Source organism: Styela clava, chromosome 13, assembly GCF_964204865.1.
Source record: "Styela clava chromosome 13, kaStyClav1.hap1.2, whole genome shotgun sequence".
Lineage (NCBI taxonomy): Eukaryota > Metazoa > Chordata > Ascidiacea > Stolidobranchia > Styelidae > Styela > Styela clava.
In genome coordinates this window covers 11,362,982-11,376,872 of record NC_135262.1, presented here as the reverse complement: position 1 = coordinate 11,376,872, position 13,891 = coordinate 11,362,982, and the positions used below count along the sequence as shown (strand labels likewise).

Genomic DNA, 13,891 nt, shown 5'->3' with positions numbered 1-13,891 from the left:
ATCGGAAATGATCTTCTTTAAAATTCAAAAATAAGCCTAATAAGATTCTCTTCCGCATTTCTTAGAAATATAGAACTAGGCCGACATTTTTTGATGCCATTGCCTTCTTAACAGATCGAAACACATGCCGTTTTCCACATTTTGAACAGCTTGTACTCAGTGGTGGGATTCAAATTTTTGGTCAGCCGGTTCCATTAAAAAAATCAATATTTTTTAGCCGGTTCTGTTACAAAAAGTCATATTTTTTAGCAAGTAATCTGATTATTTTTAATTACTTCCTAATTACCATTTCAAAATAATGGTTAAGTAATCATCTTTATGTCAAAATTAGCATCGAAATTTTTGGTGATGTTGAGGATAGTCTATATTGCTGTATATTCCGGCTCAATCCCATCACTGCTAACAGGCACACTAAGAAGCAGCAGTCGTCTCATGACTTGTTCCTATGACGCAACAATTTAGTTTTCAGACAAACAATCACAAAAGGAAAATTACCACAATTATAAAAGTTGACACAATGCATACCTGTTACGTGAGAACTTTATCATTTCACATTTTAAAATAAAAAAAAAACGGGAGCTACGGCATGTCGGCTATAACGGCAGGTCTGCCCCTGATGGTGACAAATATTGGGTAATTTCCTGCGTTGAAAAAAGCCAGAAAGTGCCACCAAGAAAAACGCGTCCCCACTGAATGCTTTATTTTACATTTCAAAAATACCCAAGCCACGTGGAATGCAGCACAACTGACAAACCGCACCAAGCACCATGCCCACGAAATGGCTAAACGAATATTACTCAAAGCAGCGCACTACTTAACGGCATTTGCAGAACGGTGTCGCCAACCGGCGGCTTTGAGGAAAAGTATCAATCTCTACCCGTATGCCGACCTTCCCCGCTCTACTATAAACGAAAGTATATTTCATTCTAACCAACCTCAAGAGCAAAAAAATCATTTCACTTATCAACATTCATGTACTAACTCATCTTCAAACCATTCTGAATCAGATCCTAGAGCCAAATATATAGCAAATATCGGTCTCTGTTTCGCCCATACACATATAGAAATTGGCCGACACCAGACACCGGTATATCGGTACATTTCTAGTACATAGCTAACTTAATACAGTCAGTCATTAGGTGATGCGCTTAGAAAGGCCAACATTATATGCCACATGCATAAACAGACGACTCGTATACATACAGCGCAAACGCCACATGCACATACAGCCAATGCCATATGCATATATAGCCAACAAAAATGCATACAAAAAAAAATATGATTTGTTTTGCAGCAGTCAACGCCTGAAATTTAAATGCTTTGGTGCCTACAAGACGCGCTTTTGAACTACACAGTGTTAAAAGTCTGGCGCCCATTGCAATGTTTTTAAACAATGCTATCCAGAGCGAGTAGAGCGAATGCATTTAACAACGTTTCTGGACATTTTCTCACGCAATGCAGAAGTACTATCACAAGGTATTTATTTTTCAAAACTCTGTAATGATCAAACTAATCCGATTCAACAAAAAAGTGAGTAAATTACGATAATTTACATCTTAAATTTGTTTTTGAAATAAATAAAATTTGAAATATATACAATAAAGAAAATCAAAATTCAAAAGGCAGAGAGTGAATGCCATTTGGCGTTCAACGCAAGGCAAAGACTATGCAGAAACAACACTGCAGAAAACGAAATTTCATTCGTATTTGATTCGAAAGTTTTGTCATAAGAAACTTCATTTTGGTTATATACACGCAAGTGTAAAAATCAGCTTGAACACAGATAGTTTCTGGGTTCGTGGTCCATTTCAGACGTGCGGCGTGGCACGCTGCTCGTCGTTCGTAGTTTGAACGATAACTTTGTCGGGAACAAATTGCAAAGACAGGAATAAAATTTAGAAACAATTACGCGTCGCGTTGGTTTACATTATACATGTCCAATCGTTAGTTGTTTGACTGTTTCCGTTTCCAACGGCGACTTGTGCCGCAACAGCTTGAGCTTTTTCATCCACTAGAGGAGATTGACAACCATTCGCAGCAGCGGCAGAAGCATAAAAAGGACCAGGTTGTTGACCCTGTTATAATAGAAAAAGATTTGGACGCATAAAGATATTGGACTGAAAAACCAAAAACCCGGAAACTGTGTAATTGGCCAAAAGACAAATCTCAAACATATGAACAAACTCGTACTTTTCAACAAAAGCCATTTAGTATTCTGATAACCAACGGCATTGGGTGTCGCACAATTAAGTAGACTGGTTGATTCAGGTAATCTGGATAGGCGGAATTCTATCTTTGTCACTTCCACGTATCCTTAAATATATACTCGCAGCACATAAAAGCTCAAATCATGCATGATCAACTTACATTGTATCCTTTAAATAACGTTAAGATGTCAGACATTCCGGGGTTGTACGTTACACCTTGCATTCTAACTTGAATACCTAATGGATGAGCAGGTTGAGGTATAGCAAACTGATGAGGATATCCTGGTGAAGCAGCTAACGTATGAACTGTTGCAGCAGATCCTGGGATGGATGGCGATACCGGTGGTGTGGGAAGGTAAGCGGCATAAGGTAAGAGAGTAGGCTGAAAAAATTGATACAAACAAACACGATTAGAGCGTCTACCGTTGACATAATGTAGAATAAAATTCTTTGAAAAAACTTTGGAAAAAAATAATGCAATATGCAATCACCTGTGATGTGATAAACAAATTTATGTTACTTGATTTTTTGCACAATTTAATGATTATTTTAATCCACTTGTAGGCGTATTATGAATTTGGATAACAAATATAGGTAGTAATTTTTCATTCTGAACAACTGGAAATTTAATAAAGAGTGCTAAAGTAGTTGAACTGTCGATTTTTGTACCAGAAACATCAACTATTTGGCAAATCGATTCATAGCTCTTTCAATATTCAATAAAGAAAGTTACCTGGGCAAGTATGTGCCGCCCTGCCATGGCAGGCAGCAGTTGAGCTTGTGGATGTAGCATTTCAATTGGAATCTGTGATGGCTGAACCATTAGCGTCTGAGCACCAGGAAGGCCGAACGGAGACGGAATAGGTGGTGTTACTGGCGGTCGCTGGACTGATATTTGATCCGGTACAACTAAACCTACAAAATTCAACATGAATCACGTTTATTTTGTTGCAAGTTTGTTATTTTGTGGTATGGTGCAAGAAAAGAATGAAATTTATATTTTATTTTAGGATTTATGAGGACATGTCAAAAATAGTTGAAAAGTACCAACTATTAAGTCTATTTGACTATATTGGAGAGCAAATGCAAACTAATATATTAAACTGTCTAACAGTTTCCTCTGTCGACACCCCCGGGGCACATATTATTTATAGCGAAACTAACAATTCGTGAGCGGAGATAGCTCGGACTGTGTTACACTGTCACAAGTAGAGCATAATGCACTTTATGTAAACTTTTTGGTCGCCACCGATCGCATTTTTATATAAATATATTAAAATGTTTTCGAATATACGGCACCGTTTAGTAGACTAGTCTCACACAATACGTTTGTACTATTTCATTCAACAACAGTGAAATTATCCAGAGGAAATATAAAATGGCCGCGGGCTACTATTTCATAAAGTTTCGGAAGTTCTTACTCATTCCAGGAGGTGGCTGTACTCCATTTCTGTTGAGAGTGCCACCCATAAGAACCATATTCATCTCATCACCAGAACATTGAAACACTTCAACGTAACGCTCCCTCATGTGCTTTTTATGGCAGCCTCCTTTACTAATGTCAAGGGCGGCTAAAGCTGCATTTTCTGGGGTCGTCATTTGAATAAATGCATCTCCAGAAGGTCGTCCCTGCACGATAAAAACAGACGTTTGCTGTTGAATTTTTGAAATCCAGTACGTCCGCACCTACTTCACAGGTCGTCCGCACCAATTTCACCCAGATCACCATTCACCAAATAATAATAATTTCATCCAAATCATTTATCAAGTCAGGTTCACAAATGGTTAAATTGCTCTTTACGTTATTTAGAAAAATAAAATCGAAACAAATCTTCATAAAAGTCAAATTTTTCTCAAACGGTATCACAAATCCTACCTGCTGATTGAGCACCATATGAATACCGTTGGGAAGAATTCCGAGACTGAGATCACCAAGAAATTGCATGATATCTTCGACAGTGGCCGAATATGGCATTCCGCGCAATCTAAATAGCAGAATGCAAACCCACACCAAGATTGTTAGCAAGCGTGCATGAAAATGAGAAGAGACAAATGGTATAAATTGTTGTTTTGGTTTTAACACCATTAAAATGAAACGATGTGTTGGCATAGCTCTATCTCCCTCAAGATATGCAGTCTGATTTAGCGCCCAACTCAGAAATTGTAAACGTGTCACCAAGGACCCACGAAGAAAAACACGAAATAAAACAGGAATTAAGAAAACGACAGTTTATCATAAACCATATATGAATACACATTTTATAACTCAAAAATGATGGTAGATTATATGTTAAATAGACACCAAACAACACCAATGAGCACCATGGCTTTGAATAAATAAAATCCCCACAATAATCCTATCTCATATGTAGGTTGTGAATTCACCATGAATCTCATGTAAAATCACGAGCTTCACGCAAGAATGTGCAAGGATAAAAGATCAGATGCTAATTTGACAAAACACCCTTATTGACGTGATCAACAGATAAGATATAAATTGGATTTGTTTATTACACGCAAAACCAACCAAGGTCAAAGATGAAAATCAGATTTGTTCTAGCAAAGGCTATTACCAACCAACCACCCCAGTATAGATCATGGTTTATTTGTTTCCACTTGTTAAAGGTTAACTCATGTCATCTTACCTGATGCAGTTACGAATCGATCCCGGTGGAGTGACCACTTGGGCCTGGGCTTGCAATTGAGCCTGTTGGAGTTGGGCCAATTGAGCCTGATGCTGCTGAACAGCGGCATGGGTTACTGGGGAGCCGGGAAATCCCATTGGAACGTGATGCATAGGTGATGCCATTGGTGGAGGCGACAAAATAGGTGTTAACATATGCTGACTTAAAACCTGCGTACAGAATATATAAAAAAAATAATATTTAAACTTCTAGCTTTTAATATACTGGGACTTGACTCAATAGCACCCATGTCTAACAGGAAGTGTATCTCAAACCAAATGAATTTTGGTCCCAAGATTTATTTATACTCGATCTCTTCAATCCTATATTTTAATGAAGCTAAAATTTCTACGATAACGTATAGAGACATTCAGATTACTTCAGAAATATAGAATAACTCGTCTAAATCCTGACATTAGTTTGAAGCGATTTGATATTTTTATTACTCTGTATCGAAGGAGTTTGAAAAGTGACGAGGAATTGTACTTCACGAGGTGAGTATTGAAATCTAAACTAAAGTTTACCTAACTGAAAAGGAACTCCAGTTTATTACAGTTGCGTATTAGGCTGATATTCCAGAATATCTCCACGTCCACAAAACTGCGTAATATTATTAGCACAACCCTTTTTTTCTCTAGCTAATTAGCCCTAAGGCGTGCGAGTCGCGATTCAGGTTTGCCAGCGCTACCTTAAACACCGTCACAGTCTTTTTGACGCGATTACATTTGGCCGGAGGGCACGATGTACGCGCTGATTATTGGTAATTGAGAATCGCAATGAACCTGACCGTTGTTGACAGCCAGTAAACCATTCTTTAATGAACTGTTATCATTTGCGATTCATGATAAAATCAATTAACTATTTTAAGTATTATCAATTAGTTCGATATTAAATTAATCGTGCATTGTAATGATCGGGTGTGCTGGAAAAGTAATGTAATAAATACATTCCAATTCATATTCGAAGTGGATATGATAACTATCATGTTTATGAAGAAAGGGATAATTATTAGGAGCTTGTGGGTCCAAAGCACATGCCTAACTTTTATTCGTATCGTGTATCTTTGCGTTTAAACCATCCAAGCTGAAGGTAATTTGTTTAAACGATTCTAAATGGAATATAGTTACGTAATAAATAACTAGGTCTGCAACCGATAACATTTCAACAAATGATTCAATGCATGTCCGAAAATGCGCATCCCCATTGTAATAAAAAAAACTTGACTCTCAAATTGGTGCCTTGTTCTATAAGGACTAAAACCGAAACGTGATTCATTCGTCGTAGGCTTATTTCAAGATCGTAAACAAGATCAGGTTTTCATTTTAAACACGAACTGAAATAATACTTCACTCGTATCTAACTCACCTGTTGCACTTCGGCAGCCGTACTTTTGAAAATTTCGATATATCTTTTGCCTAATGTTTGCTTGTGTTTTCCAAGAGCAAGATGAGCAATCTGAAAAGAAAAGAGAGAATTTTTTCCAATATTCTATTTAAAAACATGATCGCTACGCTTACGCTTACGCTTAAACTAAGTACTAAATCTGCGGTTAGGATGAAGTTAGAAAAAAAATGGCCTCTGCCGTTGAGTTCGTAATTTTTTATAAAGTAAGTGGTTGTGGAAATTGTATTTCCAGCATGCATGCTGTCAATTTATTCAAGGCTTCCACAAAATAAAACATCTTCTTAAGTTAAAATCTGCCGTAAACAAATTTCTATCGATACATAATACATGAATGTACTAGTACTCTTCCAAGATGGCTATCAATACAAATAGTTGGTATTTGTTTTATCATTGAGCACTTTTGTTTTCTCGGAGAAATTCATGCAATATACAAAAGAGCTATGCTCAAATATATGGACACGTAGCGCCACATAAATTTGATGACGTCGTAGCAAAAAATGAAAGTAATAGCCTTCTGGAAAAAAATTCCATCTTCAACCACTGAAAATTTCAAAGCAATTAGTCCAGTAATCAACGAGAAAAGCGATTTCTCCAAAACGTGTAAATGAACACAAGAGCAACAAAACGATTGTTATGTCCACTACGTGTCCAATAAGCATTCAAAATGCAAGAATATCTAACCTCTTCTGTGTCGAACAACACAAATGCATCTCCACTGGACTTGCCGTCAGGAAATCTGACTATTAGTACGCCGTTCTCATCCCCTGCCACGGGAATTTCCGGACCGAAAAAATTGACCTGAAAATAATTATTCTTTCAAGCTAAATACAAAAATTCTATATCAACATGAAGTGTAGGAAATTTCTATTCAATTATGAAACCAGGAGCCAGATTTATTGTCATTTTAATAAAGTTCTTGGAATGAAGATTTTAGATCCCCTGAATTAACTTAAAATCGTACCAATCACAACGGATGTTTTGCATACCTCAGGAAAAAGACTAGATGTATAAAAAAAAAAAAAGCTTAGCATAACTTTTAAAAAACTTACTATATCATGGGCCACTGCCGTGAAAGGCAGGCCTCTTACTCGAACTATAGCATCACTGCCTTTAGATAGGAACTGCACAGCCTCTCTTGAATTGCATGTCGCCACTTTGAAAAATTCATCCTCTTTAGCTCGATACACCTAATAGTGTAGACGTGTTTTAAATGTGTACAAAACAAGACCATTACGTTATTAGAAAACGCATCCAACTTTTGGTACAATTAATAGACATATATAGAAAAGAATATAAAATAAAGAATGCATTTTGAATGCCACCAATGTAAGAGTTACTAAAATTTAGCGGTGTACACCAATGTAGTATAAACATTATGTTGGTCGTTTGCTACTTTTGGATTTTTCTTGATTCTAATATATAAAACATAGGCTACATAGAAGCTTACTCAAAATCAGATATGCAGGATTTCACCGTACCATAGAATACATAGGTATAATGTTCATTTTATGTTCATAATACATCTACCATCATTTCAACTTTACCACAAATGCTCACCTCGATGTAACGATTCGCCATGTGGTGCTTGTGTCTGAGAAGAGCCAAACTTCTGTGTTCTGGGCTACAAAATTGTACAAGAGCTTCCCCGTTTCTACGACCTTGTGGATTTAGTACTAACGCCACGCCACCCCTGTCGTACGAAGCCATGACAGTGTAACCACAGACGCCGCAGAAATTTGGCCGATGTCAGAGAAGCAAACGAAGGCGAAGAAATAAAAGAAAACAAAAAATATCACCAAAACCCCATGACACCAGTGTAATGAAGATACGTGTTGGAGACCACCACACCGAAGAAACCAAGCATTATGCGGGAACATGCATGAAGAAGCACCATCGATGTCCAAAACGTATTTGACATTTCAGCATAGAGAAGAACACCAGTCCGTGTGTAGATAAATCACCATAAGTAAAAGAATTTGAAAGAAAATGACATTAGTGAGAAGTTTCACCTTATGAAATCGGATATAATCCACAAGGAGCGCAATATGGAAAATCGTTCAGTTATTTCATTAAACAAAGCATGGAAAAGGCCAAATAATAAGTAATGAAGAAATAACTATTTTCACTTCATTTACTTTTCCATCGATACCTGTTCCTGATTTGGACGGTAGTTGAAAATAAGGGAAAGAGAAAAGGTTTGAAATAAAAAAAAAACATACCTTCTATTGTTGTTTTGTTTGTGTGGACAAAATTTATTACTAAGTAACACTCAAATAACGATTTCTAGTATTACAAAAAATTGAATTATTCGAAAAGAACTGAATTAGCAATGAAAGTTACGCATAAACCTCATTTTCTTTCATAATAGAACATAATATATTTTCTAAAACACGAGCAAGCTTTCTTGCTGTATCCCTAATGCATTAATATTTCCAATTAACGTAGAGTTGGTCTGCAAATGATACGATTCTTTGCAGTTAGATAAGACGATGCATTTAAAAGATGTCGACAATTTCCTTGCCTATCATTTCCTACTAGTTATACGTGTTTCTTTAGTCGAAGAAAATCGAACAATTACATTTACTAGGAATTATCTCACGATAGCAATATTATCCAGAAAGATAATACTAGGGCCAGGTCATTAGAATAACGTATTCAAACAATGGGCTAATTCAACTAGGATCACAAATATGTTGAATTGCATAAAATATTAACCCTTGTTACGCCGACGGTGCCCTGCGTATATTGAATAATTTAGAATTTGTTGGACTTAAGTTAAATAAGGACCCATATATTCTGTTTTAGTAGAACTGCATTTAGTGAAACACGGGGGTATTGTATTAACAATAACATATGTTTTGTACGTAATGGGTTAATATTGCGTTCTCGTATTGCGATGAAATAATACTCGGAATTAGTCACAATATGCTATAACGTATATCCTACGACAAGAACGGCTTCCTGATTTGGAATTCATCTACAATCGAGCACGGCGAGGTGTGTGATGACGTTTCAGCGTTATCGCTTAGTTACACGTAATCTATTATCACAATCACACTGATTTTCAATCGGTATGTTCATCGTATCACGGCACCAAAAGATTGTCACAATCTGTACATATTAGAGTTTAAAAAATATACAACATAAGGAACTATAATTAGGTCGTTAAACGCTATCCAATTTCAGACTATTATACACTGGCGTAAATATTTCCTAGCTTGCTAGGATTGGAGTTTTTGGGATTTATTGTAACAAGAATGCGAACCATGGTGAAAAAATCTGAATTTTTCCATTTAGAGTTAGTCGCAATAAATACTGCAGATTAAGATCAGCGCGAGAACAACACTAACTCAAGAGATGGAACCTATACCCTAGCTAGACTAGAGTTAGGTGAACTATGTAGAATAAGGCGCCGCTTATGGAACGCGTATACACCAACATATACATCAAATGAATGAAAATCAAGAATCATTGGTATTTAAAACTAACATGTACATGAGATCATCGTAATCTCAATATAAATAGTACAATGCATTACCTACCTTTGAATATTAAGTCCTTTAAAAAATTTGGCTATGTCATGATCTGAAGCTTGCCAGGGTAACCCACGCGCCCTCACAACGCATTCTTCCTGTGCTCCATAAGATCCAACGCTGTTAACGAGAAAACAGTTTAGTCTACTGCATAATTTTGCGTGGAAGGCAGAAATCCATTGCATTATCACAGTCATTCTGATTCATTCCTACCGTTAGCAACACACTTTAACAAATTACCAGACGAATGCAGTTGGCAATCGTTGGAAAAGGCTGGTGCTTCGGCTGTTGTAAATTAAAACGACTTCCTTTCGCCGGGAATTTAACAAGCCTAACCACGATACGGTGCCTTCGTTAATTGCGTTAGGTATTTTAAAATTCAAAATTAGGAATACAGATCAAATCGCGTACATTTTAAAGCTAGGAGATAAATGTTTCCTTTCAATACTCAGGGATAACATTGGATTTTCAATCTTATAAAATCAATCAACATTGGTCTGTGGTTGTAACGGCACCTAGTACACACAATATGAACAAATATATTACCAGGGCCCTGTATCCAATCTTGCTAATATCGTCTCCGGGCAAGTAAACCGATGATCTGTAAAAATATAAGAAACTTGTATTGAGAAGAATACATCCAGTTTCAGCAATATATATTAGATGAATATTCTGGACACTCCTGTCCTGAATATAGCAGGTAACAGTGAAAATGCTTACTATGTTTTTCACATATCATAACTTGTACAACAGTGCTCATCCTCATCACGTGATCAACGCCCAAAGTACCGTACGTGTTAGGAACTGTGATATTGAGGTCTTGAATAGCGTAGCAGTCAAGGAATAAATGAGAAATAAAACAAAAATATAAATACGAGTTCAGTATGTTAGTGAGCTCGGCAAAATGAACAAATTATTTAAAAAAACTCGTCTGCTTGAAGATTTAATCTACTTTTAGTCTACCATAAGGAATTTTGAAATGCAGAGATGTGCGCGGAATAACAACCGGGCACGGCTTGAACACGTGAAAGCAAGCCCGGAGATCTAGAATGATTTAGTCGCAAGAATGGATCAAAATTGTAATAATCCAATCAATTTAGACAAGAGATCGATGCTCAAATATATGGGCACGAAATCTAAAACGTACCGCAAACTGCACGACTAACGCAAACGTAACCGACACAAGATGCGCAATTTTTGATGACGCAACCGCACATGAAAAATGAATCCCATAGCGCGCACAGAAATTTTAAAAAATAAATAAAAAGATTCTAACGATAAATACAAATATTAACCAATGAAAATTTTAAAGCGATTGGCCCAGTAGTTAATGAGAAAGAAAAGAAGACTATTTTCACAACAAGAAGAAAAATGAAAAGGAATGTTAACAAAACGATCCATAGGTCCATTTCGTGTCCAATATTATGTATCAGATTTCACAGCCCGCAGCGTCGGATTCATACTCCGAACTGCCTCAGGCTGACCCCAAAAAACGCATGGTTATCGTAGCATGATTGTAAATTGACTAGATACGCGTGGCACAGTTTGTCTATAATTAACGATAAAATGCTAATTTTAGTGCCCAAGACGTCAGGTCCGCTATTGTATTTTATGTTTATTATACTGAAAATAATATAGATTACCCGAAGCAGACATCGTCTAGACCTCGGGAACTAACGTATGGCGTATAAGGTATATTTATATCTAGATAAGTCTTCTATTTGACGTAGTTTCGTTTGTATAATTTGGCATCCCTGTTTTGTTTGACTCCATGAGGTATGAGAAGCAGCACCTGTCCTCCGGGCTCTGAACAAGCGTCAAGCGTCTCATTTAACAAGCCGATTCGTAGCAAGACAAACACGGGCTGTGTGTACATTGTCAAAGCATCAGCAATGAGCATTTCATTTTTGTAATAGTATATCTAAGTTAACAAATATCAGGTTTTATGACCAAGCACGGCCGTTGATAATTCTCTACCTAATCAGGACATTGTTTTTATTTCAAGCTTGGCAAAGCTTTTATTTCAAAATGTACAAATACAGCGCACTTGTTGCAAAAATGACACTGGAGCAAGTCTGTACAAACAAATGAACAACATTTAAAAATACAAGCATACACTCGAGGTCGCTAAGAGTGATCGCGTTGCATGTAAAGCCCGGCCGTGCCTTCTAAATAGGTATTTGGAATACTTATATTTATAGTTTTATTATAGTTTTTTCTATTATTTTGCAAAAAGGATACATTCCAACATTTGCTCTACTGAAACGGTCGACTGTCGAGAATAGCCATCCATTTCATCAGTTTCTATTATATTTGCATTGTGATCGGTCGTGGTACCAGGAAAACAATTGCGAAATTCTTTTCGAAGATCAAAAAAACTGAAAACGGATTCAATTGTTTTTATCATAACTCAAGACTAGAAGTTTGCAAGTAAGAAAACACACACAGAGGAAATATATATATATATATATATAAACACATGGACAAATAAAATTTGAGCCGCTCAAAAGGCTTCTTAAATATTGTCGCATCGATAAAAAACGTGCAATAAAATCATGATTATTTAAATAATTAAACACTTGTCCCTAACAGAACGCCAGTGCTACCCGGCGTTACACGGACTTGAGTTGAGTTGCATGTCACCTTATACCAGGAAATACCCATTTAACTAAATATGCATCAAAAAGATGCTTTCTTTGACTAGATAAAATGAGAAGAAATTGAACAATTCTGTAAATTTTCAGGTATATCAATAATATTTAGTTAATTACCTGTGGAAAAATTCTGGCAGAGCAATATCTTGTCGCATTGCTGTCGGATGCAGGACCTGTCTCAGGTGACATTGTCCATCAGTACACAAGAAAAATTTGCACGTTCGACCTTTGCTATTCAATTCATTGCGTAAAGTTTGTTCAAACTAGAAATAAATTTAAAAAGTATTATAGTTTTATAACGAAACGAAATTTTTATAAGTTTGCCCAGAACTTTGCGCGCGGTTTAGACCATTGCCTAAACCTAAATTTTAAATTAATCATGTCCTACGTTTTACTCCTACAATAAAATAATAATAGACTGACTGAATAATGAGATTTCGAAAAAATAACCTGCTGTATTGCCTCTCCGAATGAAATTGCTGATTGTAATGTTTCTTCTGAAATTCCGGTTTCTTTTATCCACTCTTCTGAGAGATGAATGTTTGATGAAGGTCGAATGTAAATGTAGTGAATATCCCCTGTCTGAAAAAAATGAGGCAAGACGTAAGTCGTAACGGATACAAGCATTTGATATCCATTGTGTTTGATAATATTGAAACGTACTAAGAAAGTGGATAACCGGGAAAATCATTATTTGAAACGTCCGCAAGCCGAGTAAATTTGCTTAAAACTAGGGCAACATAAATGCATCTTGCAAATTCCACCGAACATAAAGAGATTATTTTTAGTATCTATGATTTTATGTTTCCCTTATATCGGTCGCGTAATTTTGCGCTTTTGAAACCTAATGTTTCAACTTTTTATTGTCAAAATTTTGTCACATAATTATCCACGAGATTCCAAATATTTTATTAGATCTACACAAATAATAACAGTGCATGGAGGATATTTTATGAAAACGGCAAGCAAAATTCAATCAAACTAAGCATCGAACCAGACACTTATTTAATATTCAACTAAATAAGATTGGTTTGGGCCCAACACGCCATTTTCGTGTTCTGGTGGTGGTCTGATGGACAAGTAAAAATCATAACAAAGTGGCCCTGCCCCATGTATCACGTTGCCACTTATGGGAATTATGCTTGAATTCCAATCTAATCACTCACTTGGTTTTCCACAAGATCCAGTAACTGCCAGACAATTATAATAATATCACTTTCATCACTCCCGAGTAATTCTGGATCATTGTTTCCTAGAGTGCCACAAAATAATAGTACAAGATAGTCACAGGAATGAGGTACTCCCATTCCCATCTTCACGTTTTGCGCTGATCAACTCTTCTCGCGACAACGCTATCTCAAATTTGGATACGATATCCAACGACGTCCATTTATATAATCTACATAGAC

The 13,891-nt window shown here is 36.4% G+C and overlaps 1 protein-coding gene across 1 annotated transcript; it reads right to left on the bottom strand.

The window, feature by feature from the left end:
• Nucleotides 1–1,464: 1,464 nt before the first annotated feature.
• On the bottom strand, nucleotides 1,465–13,891 carry LOC120333399 (epithelial splicing regulatory protein 1-like). Its single transcript, XM_039400815.2, has 17 exons — nucleotides 13,649–13,891; nucleotides 12,933–13,064; nucleotides 12,600–12,745; nucleotides 12,070–12,206; nucleotides 10,549–10,647; nucleotides 10,375–10,429; nucleotides 9,838–9,948; nucleotides 7,853–7,985; nucleotides 7,345–7,482; nucleotides 6,977–7,093; nucleotides 6,257–6,346; nucleotides 4,853–5,061; nucleotides 4,084–4,192; nucleotides 3,629–3,836; nucleotides 2,941–3,122; nucleotides 2,368–2,589; nucleotides 1,465–2,075 (listed from the first exon to the last, which is right to left on the bottom strand). Exons 1-17 carry the CDS (start codon nucleotides 13,793–13,795, stop codon nucleotides 1,923–1,925), a joined length of 2,388 nt encoding a protein of 795 aa, XP_039256749.2. The 5' UTR covers nucleotides 13,796–13,891; the 3' UTR covers nucleotides 1,465–1,922.